Source organism: Polypterus senegalus, chromosome 9 (assembly GCF_016835505.1).
Source record: "Polypterus senegalus isolate Bchr_013 chromosome 9, ASM1683550v1, whole genome shotgun sequence".
Classification (NCBI taxonomy): Eukaryota; Metazoa; Chordata; class Cladistia; order Polypteriformes; family Polypteridae; genus Polypterus; species Polypterus senegalus.
Window position 1 is genome coordinate 126,479,166 of NC_053162.1, and position 25,813 is coordinate 126,504,978.

At 41.1% G+C, this 25,813-nt stretch overlaps 2 protein-coding genes across 3 annotated transcripts in view; one reads left to right on the top strand and one right to left on the bottom strand.

The window, feature by feature from the left end:
• Positions 1-613: 613 nt before the first annotated feature.
• Positions 614-1,570, bottom strand: LOC120534907 (uncharacterized protein K02A2.6-like). The gene has a single exon (XM_039762414.1). The coding sequence runs from the start codon at positions 1,433-1,435 to the stop codon at positions 614-616; it is 822 nt and encodes a 273-aa protein (XP_039618348.1). The 5' UTR covers positions 1,436-1,570.
• Positions 1,571-5,937: 4,367 nt separating this feature from the next.
• Positions 5,938-25,813, top strand: part of pex5 (peroxisomal biogenesis factor 5) — a 60,421-nt gene continuing 40,545 nt past the window's right edge. For both annotated transcript variants that reach the window (XM_039763781.1, XM_039763782.1), the window contains exon 1: positions 5,938-6,078. The gene's annotated coding sequence lies outside the window, so the exon portion shown is untranslated. The remainder of the gene's footprint in view (positions 6,079-25,813) is intronic.

The window sequence follows — 25,813 nt, forward strand, 5'->3', positions numbered from 1 at the left end:
GTTGAGGAGCACTATGAGAGATGCTAGAGCTCCCATAGAAGAGAGTCTGATGTGTTGTACAGAAAGTAGAGCTGCAGATAAGGATCTGAGTGAGCGAGAGGGAGTATAAGTCTGTAAGAGATCAGTGAGGTAGAGGGGAGCTTTAAATGTTAAGAGCGGTATTTTGTATTGTATTCTGTAGTTAACAGGGAGCTATTGAAGTAGAGATAGAATATATTGTAATATCCCTTCCCAGACTGGCAAATAAATCCCGCAGGCAAGTGGCGGCAATTAATTGTTTTTATTCACTCTCCTTCCTACTTTTTTAACAAACCGAGCAACAATAACGTAGTCAGGACAAGAAACAGAAAAAAACCCAGCAAAACACACCCCACAACAAAAAAACCGAACCCACATACAAGCACCCCACCCTTCCCAGCACCCCAGAGGCTGTTTTATTAAGAGTGGCAGTTGTTTCTGCCCGCCCTCCTTTTTTTTTTCTTTTAACTATTTATAATTAAACACTCTGCCCAGTGGCACTTTCTTTCCCAAATCGTTACACTGCCCCCCCCCACTAGCTCCTCGCCCCCGAGGACACTTCAAAATGTTGATAACGAGCTGGTAATCGGATGACTCATCTGGGCCGCTCAGGACGCGTGACGTCATCTGTAGAAGGCATTTCTGTTCCCACCGTCTCCAGCGCTGAATCGGGCTGTTCTTGGTTTACATCCTGGTCGGCTGGTGCTTCGATCCTTTCATCAGCACAAACCCTTCCCCGGTAAGGCGCCAACCGATCCTGATGCAGAAACACCCGATGTCCCCTTGGTGACATCTGCACCCAGTACACTACTTCGCCCACGCGCTCGAGCACTTGGCAAGGGCCCACCCATGCACTGTCAAGTTTGGGGGAGAGACCTTTCTTCCGTCGGGGACTATACACCCACACTCGGTCGCCGGAGGAGTACGGGTGTTCTCTGGCCCTGATGTCATAATGCCGCTTTTGGGTAAGGCCAGCCTTGTGCAGATGGTCCCGTGCGAACGCGTGAGCCCTGTCGATTCGGTCCTGAAGACAGCGGGCATAGTCTAGTCCAGACTGACGTTCTTCCCTTTCTGGTGGCAAACCATACTCGAGAGAGGCTGGGGTTCTCAATTCCCGGCCCAGCATCAACATGGCAGGGGTGCACTGCGTAGACTCCTGGACCACTGTCCGGTATGCCAGGAGAACCAAAGGTAGTTGCTGATCCCAGTCGCGTTGGTCCTTGTTTACCACCATAGCCAACTGAGCCGATAAAGTACGGATGAATCGCTCGGCCAAACCGTCGCTCTGGGGGTGAAGCGGGGTGGTGCGCGTTTTCCGAATGTGTAGCAGATCGCACACATGATGAAAAACTTTACTTTCAAAATTACGCCCCTGGTCTGAATGGAGTTCTAGCGGCATGCCAAACCTACTAAACATGCCTTCAACTAGGGCAGTAGCCACGGTTTCCGTATCTTGGCTAGGAATAGGGTACGCATCCGGCCACTTGGAGAAATAGTCTACCCCAACAAGGATGTACCTATTTCCCTGACGTGAACGGGGAAAAGGCCCCAATATGTCTATTCCAAGGCAGACCGACTTGATATTGTTGAAGGGGGGCAACTGATTGTTCAGGGGGCTTTTTCGCGCCGTGCACACATCGCAACGGCGGCAGTGATCTTCAACATCTCATCGTCACCACCCCCAGTAAAACATCTGTCGGAGCCGCTTCAGCGTCTTACTAACCCCAAAGTGGCCAGACCCCACACCCCCATACACCGACTTAAGAACATCATCCTGTTTTCCCTTTGGCACTATCACCTGCCAAGTGATCTCTCCAGTGGCAGGGGCTCGCCATCTTCTCATCAGCACCCCATCCCGAATGGTCAAATTGTCCCACTGAGCCCAGAGACCCTTAACAGTCATATCCTCTGGGACTACCTTCTCCCAACTAGGTCAGTGATTGTCTGTCACCCAGGCTCTAACTTTCTTTATCTCTGGATCCTGGTTCTGCCAAAACCCCCAATCGCATTGTCTCTTAGATAGCGCTAACACTGAATAACTGTGTCTCACCTCCCCGTTCGCTCTCGGTCCTCCTGACGGCGGCAGTAGTCACAGTTTGTCTGACCACATGGCCTGCGGGATAGCGCATCTGCGCTGTGATGTTGACCCTCCCAGCGATGTTGGATTTCAAACTGAAACGTCTGTAGCCATTCCAGCCACCTTGCCACTTGCCCCTCTGGCTCCCTAAAAGACATTAGCCATTGTAAGGATGCATGATCGCTGCGCAGTGTAAATGCAGTCCCTTGTAAGTAGTGTTGAAAATGTCGGATTGCTTCCACTACTGCCAGGAGCTCTCTCCGTGTGACACAGTAGTTTCCTTTCTTCTCTGCTTAGGGCTCGGCTGAAATAAGCAACTACTCATTCTCCCTGGGAGTATGGTTGTGACAAGACGGCACCTAGACCTACATTGCTGGCATCCGTGTCTAAAACAAAAGGCAGGGCAGGGTCAGGTGGGGCTAAGATGGGAGCCTGGCATAAGGTATCTTTCAGAGCTTGGAAAGCGGACTGTTCCTCTGCTCCCCAGTGGAAATACTGACCCTTCTTTGTTAGCCGGTGAAAGGGAGCAGCCACCGTAGCAAACCCAGGAACAAAACGCCGATAGTAGGATGCCAATCCGAGGAACCCCCGGATTTGCCCTACATTAACTGGAGTCGGCCAGTCACAGATTGCTCGAGTCTTGCTGTCTTCTGTGGCCACCCCCCTTCCACTTACTCGGTGTCCCAAGTAGGTGACTTCTTGGCGCAGCAATTGGCACTTATCAGGGTGTAGCTTAAGTCCTGCTTTTCGCAATTTCGCTAGTATGGTTCTAAGGGAGTGCAAAGCAGTTTCAAACGTGGGTCCATGTGCCATCACATCGTCCAAATATACCAGGCATCTGGAACGAGGGATGCCCGAGAGGACACGGTCTATTAGCCGTTCAAAAGTTGCTGGCGCATTGCACAATCCGAAAGGGAGCACTCGAAACTGCCAAAACCCACCCCCGGTTGAAAATGCAGTTTTTTCCTTGGCTTCCGGGGCTAACTCCAGCTGCCAGTAGCCACTTCTCAAATCTAGCGTCGAGAACCAACACGACCCAGACACCAGATCAAGGGCCTTGTCGATTCTAGGAAGCGGATACGAATCTTTTCACGTAACTGCATTCAACTGGTGGTAGTCAACACAGAAACGCCATTCTCCTGATTTCTTTTTAACTAAAACAACAGGGGAGCACCAAGGAGAATCTGATGGTTCAATAATGCCAGAATTCAACATCTCAAGTACCAACCAATCTGCCTCGATCTGTTGTGCCAGGGGAATGCGCCGCGGATGTTGTTTGATCAGGTGGGCATCTCCCGTGTCGATGTGATGGTGGACGAGGTGAGTTCGCCCGATGTCCTTAGAAGAGGTGGCGAAACAGTCTCCAGATTCCTCCAATACATCCTTACGTTGTTGTCACTGAGGTTCCTTTAATCCCTGGCAGCTTCTTTCCCAAAGGTCACAGGGGTGGGGGAGGCTCCCAGTTGATTGACAGAGTGGGGAGGTGGTCCCGACTGAAACTGACAGCCCATCAATTTACAGGGTGCACTGCCAGGTATTAATAGAGTCCCATGGCCAAAGTCAAACTGTGCCTGGGTTTTAGTCAAAAAGTCTACACCCAAGATGCAAGTGTCTCTAATTTTTGCTACCCAAACAGGGAATGTCCAAACATGTCCTCCTATTCTTAGAAGAGTGGTGGTCCGGCCCTCCATCACAACATGCTCCCCCATGGCAGTAACAAATTGGCCGGGAATGGCTTGTAGGGAACAGTTTTTAGGTAGCAGATCACATCGCACTACAGTAGACGTAGCCCCGGTATCTATCAAAGCCTTCACATCAGTGTCCCAAATTCGAATAGGCAAATGACAATAATCTCCACAGCCCAGCTGTCCTACCGGGATTACCGAGTCGTCCCAGCCCACATTTGTTGTCGGTTGCAGCGGGACTACTAAAGGGTCTGGAAATGTCCCGCTTACTCCTAACCCTGGCTGTTTCTCGACATTTCTCTGTAGCCCAGAATAGTTGCTGGACGGAAAGGACAAAATCGACGAAGATGCCCGGGTTGGCCACAGCGCCAGCAAGTAGATGGTGTAGCGGCCGTAGCTGATGTTCTCATAAGGTTTGGTCCCACTGGGGGAGTTCCTCCTGAATGTTCCTCTCCCAGACACAACACATAGTCGCGCGGTGCTGGCGGCACATCCTTTCCCTCTCCCGACCCTCTGTACAAGTCGATTCCCCCTCACATACCAATTCAAACTCTACAGCCCGCTCGAGGGCCGCTTCTAGAGTTGCTGGTCGGGCAAGTTGAGCGTGGTGGTGCAACGTTTTAGGTTCAAGTCCACGGAGAAATGAGTCACGTGCCAATTCGTCCCAGACCCTGCGGGGGAAATGTGCATAGGCTCGCCCCACCAGTCCCTGCACTTCCGCAGCAAATGTTCCTAGACGTTCGCCAGACCACCGAGTTCGTTCATGCAGTTGCCTTTGCATTCCTAATATGGTCTGTCCTCCCGAAACGACACTCAATGGCCTTTAAAAGCAGCCATAAGTCTGTTAAATCCTCCCGCGGAACATCCTCAAGGATTTTCAAAGCCTCCCCTTGCAACGCCGCCACCAACTGCACTGCTCTATCCTTGACTCCCCACTTATATTCGCCTTTGCAACAACTTCAAACCTGTTCCAAAAGGCTTCCCAGCTGCCCGTCCCGGTTTCAACCTTGGTAAATCATGCCTTTCCCTCGCGCCTCTCGGTTCTTCATGTTTGACCTCGGGTTCTTCTTTGCACTGCAGTAACCACCAAGGTGGAGGGGGAAATTCTTCGTCCGCCATTTTCACGTCCTCTGTTTTTTGCAACAGACGTCTAAATGGGATGCCTCGTCCCGCTTCTGACACCAGTGTAATATCCCTTCCCAGACGGGCAAATAAATCCCGCAGGCAAGTGGTGGCAATTAATTGTTTTTATTCACTCTCCTTCCTACTTGTTGAACAAACCGAGCAACAACAACGTAGTCAGGACAAGAAACAGAAAAAAATCCAGCAAAACACACCCCACAACAAAAAAAACCCAACCCACATACAAGCACCCCACCCTTCCCAGCACCCCAGAGGCTGTTTTATTAAGAGTGGCAGTTGTTTCTGCCCGACCCCCCCCTTTTTTTTTCTTTTAACTATTTATAATTAAACACTCTGCCCAGTGGCACTTTCTTTCCCAGATCGTTACAATATGTTCAGTGGATTTAGAACAGGTGATTATCCTGGAAGCAGAATTTTAAAGAAGTTGTAAGCGATAAGATAAGTTTTTGGATAAGTTTTTGTGGGATGCCAGATAGAATAGCATTATAGTAATCTATACGTGAAGTCACCAGGGCTTTAACCAATACTGTACTTCAGTACTGTGTTACGCAAGAACAGGACGAAGTCTAGAAATGTTTCGGAGATTGAAGAAGGCAGTCCGAGAAATGTTACATATATGGAATGAATTATTTAATAATAATTATTATTATTATTTAATAATTGCCATTATTAGTGTATAAATGGACATAAATAATTGCATAAAAACGATTCGCCAAAATCTGTTGTATGTAAACGATACTATTTTAAACGTTATTCTTTTTTCATCAGAAAACCCGGTTTCCACGTCTATATGTATTAGTTTAAATGACACTTTTGCCCCTCGCAATTTGGCGGACGCGCTGACGTATCGTGTCGATTGGCAAACACAGTGAATGCGGAGTCTACCTATACAGTATATGTCTATGCCGCTGTAGCACAAACCTATCAAGAAATAGCTAACCAAGCGCGCCAATGTCGTCACGCTAGAAGGCCGCCCCCTTCGTCAGTAAATTACGCATGCGTATTGTCTATCTGAAGCAGCGCCTGCGCTCGTGCCCCAAGGACGCTGCAGGAAGCTGTCGAGTCTAGAAACAACACAAGCAGCATATGGAGTGGAGATGAATACGTGAGAGAAAAGTAAAAAAGCGACATCCATTGTCTTGCTGGATTATAACGGTATGTTCCATGTAGCTGTCTCCGTGACGTCTGTCTGTTTTTGCTTCTAAGCGTTAGTTGCCTTGCTGCATGTCTTCCACATTCTGCCGAGTGTGTTCGCGTGTCAGCGTTTGACAGTCTCTTTTGTGCAGCGGCCTCCCTCACCTACTGGAATTTCGTGTTGGGAACCTTACTGCATTTGAGTATTTGTTTAACAGGTTCGTGTCCTTTGCACACGTTGGTCAGTCTCCAGTTGCGTGAGCTACACTGGCCTTGACCTGCGTACGCAGTGGTTTCCGTTGATCGAGAAACTGTTCATTATGCATACTATGCAGAGTTTTGTGCTGCTTGTTTTTTGTCCAATGCAGATGATATATATAACAGTGGAATTTGGTGGCACGACTTCTACAACTGTAGTTTTGACAGGGGTGACAGATTTCAAAATGTAATATCCTGGGCAGCCGTGGACTTAAATGACTGTCTGACAGACTCTACCTTCATCTGTCACTTGGTATACCCGAGCAGTGTTCAAAGATGCGTACTTAGTGCAATTGCTGTGCGTGTATCTGTACTGTACTAAAAGTAAACAAGCCTACCAAAAGATTGTTGTAAATTCTTTATGATTGTGAGAACTAAGAATACAGCCCCTCGTCGTCGGACAAAATACTCGTGGCTTTTTTTCCGCCAATCCATCAACAAGAAGCCTTTGAATGTACGTTAGTACTATATCATAATAAAAATGTAGGCTGCGTGTCACATGGTATTGACAATTTGTTTTCTGCATTACCCCAAGACCGGTTTTTTCAGGAGGGCACAAGATCACTGAAAATGTTTTTTTTTTTTTTTTTTTTTTTTACTCAGTTGCTTGCTCATACACGCTCACAAGTTTCAAAGTAATAAATTACTTGAACGATAGAAAAATGGAACATACAGTAGCTTGAGATTTACTGCTGGATCAACTTACTGAAACACCCTGCACATCAGCAGAGCAAGAAGCTCAACTTCGACAATTAAAAACAAAATTTTGGCCGTTTTGTGCCCGTTGTTAAGTTAATTTCTCATGAGCCATGTTCAGGAGACTTGGTTTGAAAAAAAGTTCAAGAGACTAGTCAGCTTGAAGAATTCCATCATGGTAGCACCTACAGATTAAATTTATCATGATTGACCATCAGCCAGCAACCTCAGGGTTTATTAGATTCTCTGTTTGTAATCTTATTCAAATATTGTTTACTAGAATTAGTGTAATCAGTAATGCAATTGTCACAGATGCCTCTTTCACTAGTTCTGCACGTAGTTAGAATGTTCTGACATGTTTTTGGTTGTATACATTATTTTTGAATGTAAGCATTATCTTATTTTATACTTTGAAATGTGTATTTCAAAATAGACATTGTCTTACAGCTGATAAGGTGTCTAATGTTCCTAGTATAAGCTAGCAACTTGTATATGCATGTGTCTTAAAGCAGACTAAATCTATGTGTAAATATAGCAAAAATTAGGACCTGAATTTTATTTTTGATGGTGGAGAAGCCCCCTGTAAAAACAAATGGGAGGCGAGTTCAGGGTGGGTTTCAGAAAGAATCATATTGCCATCACATAATTTTATCATACCATGTGCACATACCAAATTTATTAATGTTTTCTGTTTGATATTTTAAAAATCAATACTGCTTAAATCAATACTAAAACTTTAAAATCCATTAAATGAAAATACCATTGCCACATGAATCAGTCAATAATGAGATTATTCATGACATTTTCTTGTAGAGTATCATGGTTGCAAAAACTCTGTTTTATCAACAAGTCATTTTCTAAGGTTTAGGACCTTTACTGTTTTTGTATGCATCCGTACATTCAGGAAACAGTAACTGGGTAGTAATAATTACTATGAAGGACTATTTAATAGAAAGGTCACATTAAATAAAATTCCTAAAGTAACAAATTAGTAACCTCTTTCCAACTCTTTTTACACTGGTCCTCTGTTTAATTCTTTTGTGAAATAAAACGTCTCATTTGATGGTTAAAACGTCTTTAATTATTTTTCAAGGTATCTCTTCTTTTGTTATTGGTTATCAAGGCTTGAAATTTCGTGAGGCATTGTGCATATCCTGCTTGAAGTTAGTAATTCCCACAAATTCTAAATTTTAATGTGCAACTTTCTTGCACACATTTGTTTGGTAAAGAGCTGGGCAATTAACTCAAAATTAATTGAAACCAACATTCAGAAACTAATTGGCATAATCTTACCCATGACGGTTAATTTTTTTATTTTATTTAAATTTTTTTTATTCTGTTAGTCTTTTTTTTTTTTTTTTTAAATTCTATCCCCAGTGTCTGCTCATGTACTGTCCCCTTAAAAACATACTACTGCTTGTGTTGTCACGTGACTCTGCCCTGTCCAGTCTGCAACATGGAGGAGAACAACTCTAACCAAAGAAAAATGCTGTGACCATCGTTTGGACTCATACTCTTTTTTGGTCCTCTACTTTGCACTACACTGAGAATGAATGGAAGCTATGTAACATATACCTTGAGACATCATATTTGCTAGTTGATTACACATCAGAGATGATTGCACAGGGCCTGAGAAATATGCTTTCTGCATGGGACCTCACGGAAAAGAATCTCGTGGCCATTATAATAGACAGTGACGATAATGTTGTCAAAGCTGCAGAGGTCAATGGATTGACATGGCAGCAATGTTTTAGACACAGGCTGAACTGGGCAATCGGTAAGTGCGCATCGGCTTAACAGACATAACACTATATTATTCAGCAATCTAAATGGGGATATCTGGGTGGTGGCTAGCTGCTATATGCACTCTTTCATTAGGGAAAAAAAAATCCAGATTTTATAGTTTAACTTATTTACAGTACAAACCTTGTCAGTGAACTGTGAGGGCAAAAAATAAAGAAAAAACAAAAACAACAAAATAGTTTTTCATTCATTGTAATTGAGGTAAAATGTTCCATTGATTGTGATATTGATTTGAGGTCACATCACCCAGCCCTATTGGTAAGCACTTTATTTGGAAGTGGTACAGCAGGAGATGGTATAATTCAGACATTTACACCAGGGGATGGGTGTAAAGTTAGTGCTTGAAATGGGATAGTGACACATTGGCACTCTGCACCTGCATTTTCCCATCCTCCATAGTTAAATGTATGAGTAGTGTCAGTTCAGACAACATTAACAACTCCTGTTTATTAGACCAATATATCACATTGCACCTTCAAGGAAGACAGTCCTGCACATACCCACTTTTCTATCTAAATTGATCTATCCGTGTTCCTTCGGCCTGCCAAGGGGGTATAACCTGATATAACTCTTAAGTTGTTATTCAGCACCTGGTAAAATACTTCTTACCGAACTTCTTCTCTAATTTTGGTCTCATTCAAATCCCCCAAATGTCATGTGTACTGTCCATTCACACAGGACTAGTTAACCAGGGATTATTTTATACTTTTTATACAAGGGGAACATCTCTGCAGTTGTTACTGAGATGTGATGATGCAGTCCATGAAAAATTACTGACATGATCCATTCAAAAATGGATTATGGACTAAAATTACAGAGGTTCCCTGGCAACACACACCTCTTGGTGTAAAACTAATCACATCTGAATAGGGTTGAAACTCAACTAAACTTTCTTAAATTGAAGACTAAAAACATGCTTAAGTATATTTTTGTGTGCTAGTAATACAGAAATTCAAGAAAATGACTTGGATTGTTTACTACTACTATCCATTCAGTCATGTCCGACCCTTGCATACTCTGTAGGCCAGTCCTTTCCATGCTTCTCTGTTTTCCACAGCTTCTTTCAGTTGCTTGATGTTTATTTCTGTCTCATTCTTGATGGTATCCAGCCAACGGGACTTTGGTCTCCCTTGTTTCCTTTTTCAACTGCCCATTCCGAGTAGTACCTGCTTTCTAGGGAATTTGCACTCATCACATGTCCGAAATACATCAGTTTCTGTCTACTTCTCTTTCTTTCCAGGGACAACTCTGGGTTTATATGATCAAGAACATCATTGTTGGTGATTGTAGCTGTCCATGGGATTCGTACACTTCTTCTCCAGCACCACATCTTTTATCTGCTTTTATCAGTGTGCATGACTTGAAACCATATGTTATGATTGGGAACACAATGGGATCAGTTGTTTAGTTAATATGTATTCTGGTTTGTTTTTATTTGACAAACTGACAGCTGCTAATTCATGTCTGTGTTGGGAAATTTAAAGTAACATTCATCAGTTCTTTAAAATGTTTATAGTGGGTTGACTGCCTTTAAAGCTAAATCAGAATAGTATAAGTCGATGATAAACACAAACTGAATACAAACAATGATTAAGGGTATCTTAAGCATTATGGAAATTGGCCATAAAAGACTGCCACCTCTCTAACTTTCACAAGAAGGATGATCCAGCAGAAAAATATGGATTTTGTTGGACTCCTTTCTCTCTGATTCCACAATTAGGTTTTACATTCTCTTATGGTCTTTCATAAATGTCATCTAGGTTTGGCAACAGTTCATGGTAATCTCAAAGCAAATAAATTGTATGGCAAACTAGTAATAGTTATTGTCATTCTCAAACCGACTTGCTCCAGTTCAGGAAAAAAAGCAGAGAGGCACAAGGAGAACGTAAAATCCACACAGACAATAAGGTGCTGGAATTTAATTTAGAATGCTGGATCAGTAAAGTGGCAATGCTAGTCAGTCTGTACTACTTATGCCACCTATAAGCAAAGAGAGATAGATAGAAATTTATTTGACATCAGGGAAAAAGTTTGTTTTTTATTGAACCTCTTTTAATAATTACATAAATCTGTAGATAAGTAAGTAAATAAATATACACACACTTTGGTCTGAACACACACTAGAATGATTATAAAGAAAGAAAATTAAAAAGAAAGAAAACTTCTGAATGTCACAGTGAGGCATTATGCGGACACATTGCCATTAGGATAAAGGAGCCCAAGTAGCGTTTCTTGACACTTAAGCTGAATAATTTGTTGGCTGAAAGTCCTCAGTGTTGGTGTTAAAGAGAGAGGATGTGCAGCATTGTTCATAATGCCACTCAGTTTTATCTCTCTCCTTTGCTACTATCTCTAGGGGGCCCAGAGTGTGTTCTATAACTGAGCTTGCCCTTTTAATTAGCATGTTGATTTGGTGGGCCTCTCTTGAAGTGATGTTACCAGTCCAGCACACCACAACATAGGAATTTCACAATGCTATCACAGAATTATAGAAGATGTGAAGAATCGCATTAAAGCAGCGTTTCTCAACCTTTAAGTATTTGCGACCCGAGTTTTCATAACAGTTTTAATCGCACCCCCCTAACGTTTTTTGAAAGGAGCCCACTAATACCAATTTGTTCTTTTTTAATTAATGATATATCATAGATGCATATTTTATTATACCTACTTAAATTTTATTAACATTTATCTAACTCTATATTTATTTTTCTAGTATCAGAATGTAGTTTAAGTTAATTTGTTTTAGTTTCAATAGATGTATTTTTCATATTTTTGATTCTTGTTTTCTTTTTTTCACATCTTCGCACCACCCTTTTTGTTACTTCACACCCCCTAGGGGGGCCCGCCCCACAGTCTGAGAACCACTGCATTAAAATAACTTGGTCTTCTAAGGAAAAAGAACCTGCTCTGCCTTTTCTTACATAGATTCTCTATATTCCAAGACCAGTCCAGCCTGTCTTTAATGTGGACCCCCCCCCACCCAAGTAGTTGTAGGAGTGGGCCACCTCTTCATCCACTCCCTGAATAGTGAACGCACATATAGACTTTCTAGTGCAGCAAAAAGTCAATAACCAGTTCTTTGGTTTTCCTGATGTTAAGATTCAGACAGAACTCTTTGTACTAAGAAACAGTGTTCTCCACCTGATTCCTATTCTTTGTCTCATCCTCTTTATCAATACACCCCATAAGTGCTGAATCATCTGAGAATTTCTGCATGTCACATGACTTGGTACATTTATAGCCAGAAGTGTACAGGGTGAAGAGAAAAGGAAAAAGGACTGTTTGTTGTGGTGTTCCAGTGTTGCTCACTCGAGTCTCTCAAATTGCGGTCTGCCTGACAGGTAGACTATTATCCAGGACAGCAGAGACTCATCCACCTGCATATTTCTCGAGTTTACCACTTAACAGGGATGGCTGGATGATATTGAAGTCACTGGGTAAATAAAATACAGAATTCTGTCTGTGCTGCCAGCTTTATGGAGCATCCTCCACTCCAGTCTTTGTCTGATAGGCAAAGTGCAGTTGGTCCAGGTGGTGTTCCACAAATGGACTCAAATAGTTCAAAACCAGTCTCTCTTAGGCTCTAATGATGTGAGATGTATCATTATTCTGTAGTCATTAGATGAAAAGGGACCTGCCTTCTTTGGGACAAGAACAATGCAGAATGTTTTCTACAGCAGCGGCACTTTCTGAAGCCTTAAGGACAAACTAAACAGGTGACAGAAAACACCACAGAGTTGGTCAGCACATGCCTTAAGAACTGAAGAACTGAATTTATCTGGTCCCGCAGATTTTCCTGTGTGTAGCTTCCTCAGTTGTCTCCTTACTTGGTCTTCAGTTATGGACAGTCCACGCTTATGTTCAGAGATGGACTTGTTACTGGTCATTCTAGTAGATGTGGTAGGAGTTGTTGAGTTATTAGCAATGGTGTGGGTAACTGGTCATTGGAAGAAGGTGGCAGTGGGAGGGAAAAGATTCAGTGCATTTGCTTTGTCCACATCCCCTTCAAGGACCTGAGCCCCAGATTGCTCATCCCGTAATTATACCTAGTCCATTCCTGACATTTTTATGTTATTCTGAACGAGTTTCTTTTCTGTTAATGCTTTGTAAGCATTCTTTCTTGCACTCAGCTTTTTCTTTAGCACGCAGAGGCTTTTTGTCACCGGATTTGAATGCTTTCTTTTTCTTTATTCGAGACCTTTTAGCTCCTTCATAATCCAGGATTTATTGTTTGAAGAGCAACACACGGTCTTTGTGGGAACCACTGTGTCAACACAAGTTTGTGATGCAGTGACTGAGTGCCTCAATATTTGTCCTTGTGTGACTCGCACGTCATTTCCCAGTCTGTCATTTTGAAGCAGTCATTCAGAGCCATTTCAAACTCCAGGCCCTACTTCCTCACTGTCCTAGGGTTAACAAGTGGCTGTTTAATAACAGCCTTGGAGCTGGGAATAAGATGAATCAGGTTGTGGTCACATTTGCCTGAAGGTGTAAGTACTTTACATTTAAAGGTATCTTCTTGTTTCCTGAAGATGAATTAGCACTCTTGGAAATGTGTTCTTTTGAAATTGCGGCATATTAAGTAACTAAACAAATATAGTAATATACCAGAAAAGGCGATGTCCCTCCCATCGTGATTATGGCGGTACAAGAATCACATGAGAAAAAATATACAAACCGGATTCCAAAAAAGTTGGGACACTATACAAATCGTGAATACTGAATGCAATGATGTGGAGGTTCCAACTTCTAATATTTTATTCAGAATAGAACATAAATCACGGAACGAAAGTTTAAACTGAGAAAATGTATCATTTTAAGGGAAAAATATGTTGATTCAGAATTTCATGGTGCAACAAATCCCAAAAAGTTGGGACAAGGCCATTTTCACCACTGTGTGGCATCTCCCCTTCTTACAACACTCAACAGACGTCTGGGGACCGAGGAGACCAGTTTCTCAAGTTTAGAAATAGGAATGCTCTCCCATTCTTGTCTAATACAGGCCTCTAACTGTTCAATCGTCTTGGGCCTTCTTTGTCGCACCTTCCTCTTTATGATGCGCCAAATGTTCTCTATAGGTGAAAGATCTGGACTGCAGACTGGCCATTTCAGTACCCGGATCCTTCTCCTACGCAGCCATGATGTTGTGATTGATGCAGAATGTGGTCTGGCATTATCTTGTTGAAAATGCAGGGTCTTCCCTGAAAGAGATGACATCTGGATGGGAGCATATGTTGTTCTAGAACCTGAATATATTTTTCTGCATTGATGGTGCCTTTCCAGACATGCAAGCTGCCCATGCCACACGCACTCATGCAACCCCATACCATCAGAGATGCAGGCTTCTGAACTGAGCGTTGATAACAACTTGGGTTGTCCTTGTCCTCTTTGGTCCGGATGACATGGCGTCCCAGATTTCCAAAAAGAACTTCGAATCGTGACTCGTCTGACCACAGAACAGTCTTCCATTTTGCCACACTCCATTTTAAATGATCCCTGGCCCAGTGACAACACCTGAGCTTGTGGATCTTGCTTAGAAATGGCTTCTTCTTTGCACTGTAGAGTTTCAGCTGGCAACGGCGGATGGCACGGTGGATTGTGTTCACTGACAATGGTTTCTGGAAGTATTCCTGAGCCCATTCTGTGATTTCCTTTACAGTAGCATTCCTGTTTGTGGTGCAGTGTCGTTTAAGGGCCTGGAGATCACGGGCATCCAGTATGGTTTTACGGCCTTGACCCTTACGCACAGAGATTGTTCCAGATTCTCTGAATCTTCGGATGATGTTATGCACAGTTGATGATGATAGATGCAAAGTCTTTGCAATTTTTCGCTGGGTAACACCTTTCTGATATTGCTCCACTATCTTTCTGCGCAACATTGTGGGAATTGGTGATCCTCTACCCATCTTGGCTTCTGTGAGACACTGCCACTCTGAGAAACTCTTTTTATACCCAATCATGTTGCCAATTGACCTAATTAGTGTTTATTGGTCTTCCAGCTCTTCGTTATGCTCAAATTTACTTTTTCCAGCCTCTTATTGCTACTTGTCCCAACTTTTTTGGGATTTGTTGACACAGTGAAATTTTGAATCAACATATTTTTCCTTTAAAATGATACATTTACTCGGATTAAACGTTTGATCTGTCATCTACATTCTATTACAAATAAAATATTGACATTTGCCATCTCCACATCATTGCATTCAGTTTTTATTCACAATTTGTTTAGTGTCCCAACTTTTTTGGAATCCGGTTTGTACCTTAGCTTACATTTACTAACGGTTAACGTGGTTACAGACGGGAGGCATATGACAGACTTTATCCAGGTGGGAATCTGGATCAACACAGTCAGCCATTTTCGTCCCCACACTGGGAGGTTTGCCGACTCGTGCCTCAAAGGGTCTGGCTGTTGTCCAAGCCTTTTATACTGTTGTTCTTCAACTTGCTGGTCCTTTCTGTCTCCAAACAAGGGCAGGAAAGGGCTGAACTCCTCCTCCACAAAATACAGAAATATCATAGTGCTTACATGCCAGTTCTCATTCTCCCAACAAGGAAATAAGACTTTGTACTGACAGAGGACAGAAATACTCTTCTGTGTTTAAGCTGACTATACACTCCTCCAGTTGTCTTTGGCTATCCAATGCTTGGCTAGCAATTCTAACTGCTGAGCCCCTATCTGCCAAATTTAACATGCACATGTGAATAAATCCATACCAGTATGCATAGAGACAGTGACATTAATATTAAAGAAAAATGTAGTATAACACTTCTTACCATTTGAATACAACAGGTCCATCTTGTTACTTCCTTCAATGGAATGTGTCACAAACTGATAGAAATCTGTTAAAACTTCTTCCAAAGTCACATGGTTGAAGGCACCACATATTAAAACTGCATGGTTGGAGTGAATCATCTTTAAAGTGTTTGTGACAGAAGAATCATTTCCATTTCTAAGTCCCCATTTGTGAAAGGAGGAGTTTAAACATTAACACTAGAATCCCTGAAGCCTACGAAAAGACTAGTAATCCCGGACCACCTTAAATTCCTTCTCACCCACCTCTTCATTAGCATCTTTTGTTTTGCAAATGTGTCAGTTAGCACAAGCTGCAAGCAGCCTGCTATCCCATCCTCCTCACTGCCGCAGCTCTAGTTGGACAAGAAGTTCTCCCAACTTAAGTCTGTTTATCTGAGTGTGAGGTGCCTGGAGTTGTATAGGGTAAATAATATATCGTTATTTGGAACTAGAGATGCACCGATATGGGAATTTTGGGCCGATGCCGATATCCGATAATGTCTATGTACTTATCTGCCGATGCCGATATACATATTTATAAGATACAGAGAAAAATGACTTGATCTGTCTGGACAAGAATTACAGACAAAGCTAACAGTTATTTGTATAACAATTTTTCACACCACATTCAATTATTAAAAACAAATGATATCTGCCACATTTGGCTGGCTACCTGTTGGTTATATGGTAAACAGTTTTGCAGGTTGTTGCTTTAAATAACACTTTTCTCTTTCTTTTTGATGGAACAAATACAACAAATTCAACAATAATCGAAAAAATTAAAACTGAAAAAAATGTCAAAATGTACGACAATGAAATAAGCAATACCACTTAAGAATAACAACTTTTGCAGATTATTTACAATCATTAAAATGGCTTCTGCTCAACCACATTTGGCTGGCTATCTGATCCTTTGTTTTACAGTCTGCAGTACTAAATACCACAACTTTTTTTCTTTCTTTTTGATGGAATAAATCTAACCAATCTGTAATTTTGAAAAACAGAAAAGCGTACAACAGTAAAGAAATAACTTTTTTTCTTGAGGCTTATCATTCTTTTCTGTTTTTTAAGCATAATGGGGAGGTTTTTCTTAACAAACAAGAGCATCTCTGCCTTGTTGCAGGAAATTCTGTTTCTCTTTTCGTTGATCACATTAGAAGCCAAACTGAATAATCTCTCGCTGTCCACTCTAGTACATTGGGCTGACAGGAACTTGCGTTGCTACTTTGGCAATGGTAGGAAACTGACTCCAGTTGTTGTTCCAGTATTTCAGTGGATTTTCATTCCTCGGGATTGGTGCTTCAGAAAGAAATCCATGCAACTTCCAATTAGCATGCATACATATACAGTATTATATTCTGTTTCATCTTTCATATCTAAAAGATAGATCTGCATTTTGGCTTTTACCAGGGCTGTCAGATTAAGATTACAATCCTTACAATAAAAACAAGGATATGGCATTTGAATTGAATGCATGTCTGTGTTGTATTTGCTGTTTTTTGAAACATTTTATTAATATTTTTGCTTTTCACTGTAGGTCATGGATCTGCTTACAAGTTGCTCATTATTGCTTAAGAGACTCAGGTGAAAACCGTGGCTTCCATGAATGTGATTGGCTCTTCGACACAAAGCCAACGCAAAGAGAAATAAGACAGGCACCGCACTGGCAATTTCTAAAGACAATGTTAAAAAGAAAAACAAACAAAATTGTCAGTGATTGCTCAAAGTAAATGCAGTCATTTTTTTATTTTTTTCCTAGAGGCCAGAGGACCTTGTATCCCTGTGTCTATTTTTTACAGTAAATAAACTGAAGCATTGTGACCCTTTAAGTGTTTACAAATGAAACAAGTGTATTAAATGTTACTTTGTCGAGGTCTTCTAAGTATTTTGTGTATTATAATCAATTATTAGAAGACAGCATTTTTCAAAGTAACAAAAAAATGTAAAACGAGTTTGTGTTTATTTATGAAACTATTTAGTTAACACGCACCGAACAAAAATATGAAGCAAAGAAGCATAGGCTATAGTTGGCTCAGTCGCTTGATGAAAACTAGCGGTCTGTAAAATGGGTGTGTTTAACACAGAAGATGCCGACCGTTTAAATAATGACTAATAACAATATGGGTTAGCAATTTAGAAACGCGTATAGGCTGATCCTAAAAAGTTAAGTGCAAAAACAGATCTGTAAAATTCCACAGTAGTGTCCAACATGTAGAAGCCAAAATTAGTGCGAGGTAAAACCATCAACCACTCTTTTACATTCGATTGCCGTTTTTCTTTCTTGCCTTTCAAGATTTTTTACACATTTGAATTATGTTAGAATAGTGATATTCGATCCGACAGCCCTAGTTATTTACTTAAAACAATGTTGTAAAGATCTCCACAGAGCTTTATTTTTTTATTTATTTAAACTTGCCTCTGTTGTCATCTGGCTGTTTTCCTGAGGCATCAATGTGTTCTCTTCAAGAATTTCGTTGTACATTTCGAAGAGTGTGCATGCCACCTCGTCATTTATCTTGGCCCTTTTCTGTTGTGGGCCATCTATCTGTGATTCACTCATTTGCATTTCGTTCGATGCAATTTCCTCTGAGCTTGCAACATTTTGAGTGCCAGTTATTTTACATCTGCATCAAAATAGCGATCTTTGTATCTCGGGTCTACAATAATGGCAACACAGTACATGGATTCTGTGTAAATCTCAATGAAACGATTGTTTACAGCATCCAAGAGAGAGCTTTTACTTGTTTTGACACCAAAGTCAGTATGAGCGCTTTTAGTCAACAGTCGTTTTAAAGCATTAACTGAGGGAATAACGTTAGAAGCCAAGGCTTCAGACTGGCAAATTTCTTTTGTCAGTTGTTCAAATGGAGCAAGGAGTGTGATTATATTCTCGATCAAACCCCACTGATTAGGCGTTAGAGTTGCAGGTAACTCAAAATCGGAGGCATAAGCCCCAAGGACTATTTACTGCTCCAGCAAGCTTTGCAGCATATAGAATGTGCTGTTCCATCTAGTCGAAACATCTTGTTGAAGCATTTTTGGCTGCATACCAAGTTCAGTTTGTATAGTTTTGAGATGCGAGTTGGCTAATTGTGAATGCTTAAAGTGACCGACTATTTTTCTGCCGATCGCTATTGTATCCGAGATGCTGCGCTGGGATAGTACACCATCGTTCACGGAAAGCTGTAAAGTATGAGCCATACATGGCAAATTTGGGATCCCACATTCCTCCATAGCCTTTGCAACGTTGCGTGCATTGTCTCGTAATACTACATGAACATTCTCTTTGGGTATTTTCCAAGTTTCAAACATTCTTTTAAATGCCACAGAGAGTGCAGCACCCGTGTGTGATCCAGAGCATTCTTGGGCGTGCAAGATTGCTTTCTGCAATTTAAACTTGCCACTGAGCAGTTAAACTAAGCATACTAATGCCACTCATATCAGATGTCCATATATCAGTGGTAAAACTTATGGCTGTGACATCTTCAGCAAGGAGTTTGTGCACATGACTTTCCACAATCGTATGTAACTCTGGAAGTGCTATATGAGAAAAATAACGGCGACTGGTAACGGGGCTGAAGATGCTCAAGCAGCCTTCGAAATCCTGATTCTTCTACAACAAAAAATGGCTGATCGTCCAGAGCAATAAATTCCATCACCTTTGCAGTAATTGTTTGAGCTTTAGGGTTATCTTTATCAGATTTCTTTGATTTTTCAAGTAACTGATCAACGCTTTGAGCAACTGCAGTTTTTGATTTTGTGTGTGGTGGCGCAGGATTCTCCTCTTTTGCTCTGAGGAATTCTGTATATTTGTCAGGATGGCGTGTCTTCAAGTGTGTAATTAAGTTGGTGGTATTGAAATTTCGCACTTTGGTCCCTCCACACAAAACATTAGTTGAACAAGTGTTGCAAAATGGCATATTTTATGTCGCTCTCACTCACTTTGAAAAACTTCCACACTACAGACATTTTCGCACAGTAGCCCAGCGTCGCCTAAACGTCTGGCACATCCGGAACACAGAGAATGCGTTATCAATATTGGTTCGAATTATCGGTCCAATTTAGTCATCGGTCCGATGCCGATAAAATTATTTTAACTCATTATCTGCCGATACAGATATAAATCCGATATTATCATGCATCCCTACAATAATTCCATCACATTGGCACACTCATAAACACACTAACATTTTCTGATACAGAGCCAGTTTGGAGTAACCAGTTAACCTACCACACACATCTTTGGTGATGCAGAAAGAAAACTGGAGGCCCTGACCAGTAACCTTCATAGGGATAGGGAAAATATGCACATTACCCTTTGTGATCAGGCAAGCATTTGAGCTCGGAAGTCAACAATTATTAGGTAGAACCACTAAGTACTTTGCCACCTTGCTGCCAATTTTTATTTTTGCTTTGTGAATATATATAAGCTGCAGTCGATCGCCCACTGATTTTAAATTGACCAGTCTCATTACAGAAGACTTGATCGATTATTGGTTTATTGGCCAATTATAAAAAACTTTTTTTTTTTTATCGGCATCCTTTTTTATAAACTTTACATTTAATTTAGTTGTAGTGCTCCTTTATGGGAGGTATTACAGAAGCTGAGCTAGCACACATCTTTTCCTGCTGCAGACTTCCTGTAAACTGAGGATTTCTACCTGTTTGAACTTTGTCTGGGGTTCTGATACCCTGTGGACTGTGGTGCGTATCCTACTACTGGATTTCACCCGACTGATTTGCCCTACCTTTGAGGAAGTGGTGGTCAGTGCGAGGCCTCTCTCTAAACTCTCTCAGACACCTGCCCCGATGGATCTGAAGACTCTTCTCTGATGTATTCTTTTTCCTGCCACACATGTAGCTTTGTAATTTGTATTCTGCCAATGCTATTGCTCCATCATCTGCCAGGCTGAGTGTTTGGTTTGTTGTCATCTCCGTTCTTAGGTTGTTACGATGTCGTCTGTCGAAGAGTCATCTTGCACTCTTGCAGACTCAAGGGGTATTCTTGAAGTTTTTTGCACCCATCCATGGGTGGGCCCAAAACATTGTGCAGTCATGGATCCTGCTGACATGAGTAGCTAACTCATGCCAGCCCCATTGGGGTCTATCCCCTCCTGCCAGCAGTCTCTCCAGGCTGTCACCAGGTCCTTCCCTGGTTGTCAGCTGCCCTTTCAGCACAGTTGCTGTTTTGACCCAGATAATTCAGTTTAATAGGACTAAGTGTTACAGTCCCAGATGATTCAGCATAGCACTTCCCTTGATTGGGGTTGGAGATGTCTCATTTGTTGGGATGACGTTACTAATAACCACTTGTTGTTTCCACCAGTGCAACATCTCATCAGTTGTGTACCTGGCCTCATAGGGTGTTTTGGCCTTAACCGCAAGACACCCTCGGCCGAAGCAGACCCACCACAGACTAATCAGACTTGGGTGTGTGTCGCATGGTTACAAAGTGGTCATTTGGCAGCCCATGCTGTCTGCTTTTGCTTCGCTTCTTTCAACGACCGTGGCTAGTTTAATTGCATTCCACTGGACCTGCCCTCTGATATCCACTTCCTTTACCATCCTTATAATGGAACTGGATCCACCTTCAGCCTCGCTCCTCTGCCTCAGTTGTGAGACTGGCATACCGCAACTTTTTTTCTTTCATATGCCTCATCAGTAGCATCCACCCAAGGGACTCAATGGCAGGAGTTAGACCAAAGGACCAAATCTGGGTGCAGGTTGGTGCATGTTCTTTCAGATGGGAAGGTGAGTCTCTGATTTAAGTCAACATGTATCTACCAATCCGTGGTTGTACCAGAGAGAGAGAAGACCAAAACATTAGCCTTTACATTAAAGAAAGTGGAATAATATACTATGAACAAAGAATCAAAGGGGTAGTCCTGTCGAATTAGACAAACAGTAAAAAATGCTACGCTAATTAATTTAGACCTTTTTATTTTCTGTCTGAGTTTGGATGGTGAATGAGCTTCTGTTTAGCATAGCAGCTAAGGAGGTGGATAATACAGTCATGTGCTAATTTACGGCCAATTGAGTTGATGTGATTTGTACTTGCAGTCAAGGGCCACAAGAAAACAATAGGTGTAATGTTATAGAAATTGCCAAAATCAACCCCATTAATAAATCTTTTGTTGTTACTATCACTATTTCACAGGGTATCATGTTTTCTGACTCTTGTTTGGCCCTTTGAGGTTTGTTTAGATCAGCACTGCTCCACTTGGCTAATTCTTACACGTTCAGCGCATGCATCCCTTTCTTACACCAGTTTTTCTCAACTTTTATGTTCTTGCAACCTAGTTTTGCCTGTTTAAAATTAATTGACAACCCACTAGCAGCCATTGCAAACTGCCCCCTTGGTGAAACAAGCTCACTTAGAAGTAGGAAACATAGTGCTGCCAATCGCTTATGTCATCCAGGTTGCTAGCCAGAGGTTGAGAAACACTGGCTTATGTCTCCCACTTGTGAACCAACAACAGCAACCCTTGACCCACTGGCAGTGTGGCCTAGTAATTAAGAAGCCCCGCCTTACACAAACCCAGTGTGCTTAAACAGAGACCTGAAGATCGGTTTGTCTTACATCGTACTGGCATTTAAAAGTATGTATACCAATAACCCACACCAGAGGCTATTTGGACTCACAGAGCCTCAGTTGCATAGACCTGTACACTTTGGGACAGACATATGGACAAATCACCAGTCTTAAATGGTGCCGTAAGTTGGCATGACTGTAAAGTAAATATATATTTTAACAGCAAAAAAGCTATTTATTTTAGTATTTTATGGTCACTGAACAATAAGCCTAAATTATTTCATTTTGTTTATGGAAAAGAACATAACATCTGTGGTCTGTTGTTTAATTATAAAAATACCAAAGAACACTAATAAATACCATAAGGCTTCTACATGTCTAGATATGCAGGTAAGTGTTTAATGTTTTTTAAAGGGATGAAGGAAAATAAAAAGGAAGTCAGGTTTCTGTAATGACCTATTCCAATACTGAAGTCCGTGGCAGTCTTAAACAAAAAAAAACAAAAAAAACCTGGTCAGAGTATCCCTATTGGCTAAACTTAATTAATCTTATTTCACTACATAGCATTAACTATATAAGTTCCTTTGTAAAATAAATAAAACAAATTGGCCTGTTCTGTATGAGGATCTGTATGTCCTGTAACAAGAGTGATGTCCCACTCTTGTCTAACTTTGGCTTTGTGTTTGATGCTGTTGGAACTGGCTGTGGATGCAAGTTAAAAAAATATACATCCTTTTTTTGTTTTGTTATGCCACATATACAGTAATTTTCAAATGTTTGTAATCACCCAAAAATGTGTATTGTTTTTGATCGAAATTGATACTTTTTTGTTACTGTACCATTTAATTAATTAAAAAAATATAGCCAAAACACCTTACTGGTTTGCATGTTTTGGAAATGCACCAAATTAACATAATTTTGAACAAAATTCTTTGAAAACCTATCTGACAGCCTTGGTGTCACAATCATTCCAAACCTATTAATAGCTGTGTTTGGTTTACTTCCAGACGAGCTTAAAGTGAAGCAGGACAAATTGATTGTAATTTCCTATACCTTACTAGTAGCCCATAGACTTGTCTTGCTCCTTTGGAATAACCCCAACCTACTTTTTATAACTCAGAGGGTAACAGATGTTCTGTACTATTTGAAATTGGAACAAAATCAAATTTGCGCTTAGTGGATCCATTAACATTTTTAAAAATGGAAAGATCTAATTAATAAAATTTTACAATAATCAATTATATTGGGGGAAAAGGACGTTCTCCCTTCTTTGTTTATTCCTTGTCTTTGTTGTAAATTTTTTGCCCTTGCTGTTGGCTGTCTTGTCTTTCACTCAGGTAGGAGTTGAATTTTGCTTTTTTTTGTTTTGTTTTTTTTTTTAGTTAAACTTTATTGTATTTAATGATATTTTCTTCATTGTTTAAGCTAGACTTGATTGCATGAAATGTTACGTTCTTGAAAAAATAGATAGCCAAAACATTCCCAATGTTGCAAATGTCTAACTGCTTGACATAACTGATTTTATAATTTGTTATTCCCATATTACTGCAAAGTCCTATTTTCAGCAGCAATTTCCCCAGTTCCCTAATGGTAAACCCTGTTAGCTCATTGGTATCATATTTAATTGCTCTTGGTTATTAGAGAACCCTTTGTGGTCATGTTAGCAGAGCTGAAGCCCAGTATTCTGTTTAATTAAAGCAAGTAAATTGTCTTTCCTTGAGTTGCAAAGTACTGACATTCTTAAACTTCAGTTCTGGCTTCAACAATGGCCAAAACAAAACTTAATTTTCAAATAGGATGTCTGTTCACTGTTTTGTGAAGTGAAGGTTATTCCATGCAAGAGATTGCAAAATAATTCATGATTGTATATAGAAGTGCCCACAACTGTCTTGGGAGAAGAGGGCAAACTGGATCTACTTCACTATTTCCCATCTTCACTAGGTTAGCCACTTCATTCCCAATATATTATTGTAGATCTCCATTATATAGTTTTAGAGAAATATTTTCTCCCTGCAATATCATAATTTTGATCAAAGGTGTACAACATTTCCTTGCATGTATTTTTTGTCAGCCTTGTTTTGTTTGGAAACGTTCAACCCTCTTTGTGCATTCTGAACTGTGTCTTGCATTGTCATGTTTATACTTTGTTGATCTGGCAATGACCATATGCTGTAAGTATAGGCAGATGGGGTCATTTGCACATACCTGAGAGAGACCTTTCTGTAATGATTGTGTTTATTATTGGAAAAATATAAAAATGGAGTGATAAATGTTTGAATCAGAACTCTGAACATAGTTTAGTTGGATTTGTATCTTTCAAAGCAATTATTTTTTCAACAAGATGTAAAGAAAACAGAACAAAATGAAGAGTTGGGGTTCTCATAGACTTTCCCATTTAATAGTAACAATACTATGAATAAACAAAGCAAAAGAAAAATAAGGAACAACAATAGGTCATTCTGTGCTATCTTCAAATAGTTGTTTGTGTTGGCTAATGTGGGTCCAAAGAACACAGACTTCTGGCCATTTTCAGTTCTTTTATTGGGTTGGTACCAGAAGGGGTTTCCATGAATGCTCAGAAGTACAGTCAGTGCCCTTCTGTGGGCTCCTCCTCCACTTCTAGGTTTGGACGAGGAAGAGATGTTAGAAACTGCATCTTGCCCAATCCCCCCACCCTTCCCTTCCCCTTTTTCACCTGCTTAACTGATCCTCCAGCACATTCCATAAAGCACAGGCATGACAAACGCAACAAGTGGCATCGGTTAATGAAACGGATTATCCACTTCTATCTGGCTACACTCTAGAAAACTGTGAATTGGCCAGTTGTGTGTGTTTTTTTTTTTTTTTTTTTTGGGACAAGGTAATTCATTTATCTTGGTGGTCTTAGTCTCTACCTTGAAACTTATGATGGTCAAGCTCTGCATGCCTTTTCATTTTAGCATTTTTTTTTTATGGGTCATACTGAATATCTTTTTTTAAATAGAAGGAGAAAGGCGAACAAGATGTGATGGATGATGAAAAAGGAAAGGCAGATGTTTAAGGAACCCACTTTTTTAAATTTTGTTTTTGGCTTAAGGAAATAATAAAAATGATCATAGATCTATACTAATAAAAGGTAAAGCCCTCCCTCCCTCCCTCCAACTTCCCATGTAGGTAGAAGGCTGAAATTTGGCAGGCTCATTCCTTACAGGTTACTTACAAAAGTTAAGCAAGTTTCATTTCGAAAGTCTACGCGTAACAGTCAACTGAATCCTACCTACGTACAATATACGTCCATAGCCTGCAGCTTGGTCGCCGTGTGAGGCAGAGTTGCGTCCCCCATCACCACGCCTCCCATGTAGTTGGCTGTCTGCCTATATTACGTCCCCCATCCCCACGCCTCCCACGTAATTGACAGCCTACCCATATAAGGTCGTCCGTCAGCAGCAATCCAAGCTGTGAGAAGGCGTGTCAGACGTTGTGGTACATTTTCTGATGTAGCTAGACAGAAAGAATTTTGTGACGCTGCCGCCAAATACTCGCAGAAAAATCCACAAGTTAATAGACACGCTGTCTCTAAATACACACAGGCAAATCCACAAGTTCATAGAGACACTGCTGCTAAATACTCGCAGGCAATTCCACAAGTTAATACCGGCAATTGCCTGTTAAACATCTTAGATTTACTGGTGACG

Bases quoted from the DNA above. Each gene is read 5' to 3' on its own strand.
- LOC120534907 (XM_039762414.1), bottom strand. From the start codon at position 1,435: ATGTTTAGTAGGTTTGGCATGCCGCTAGAACTCCATTCAGACCAGGGG.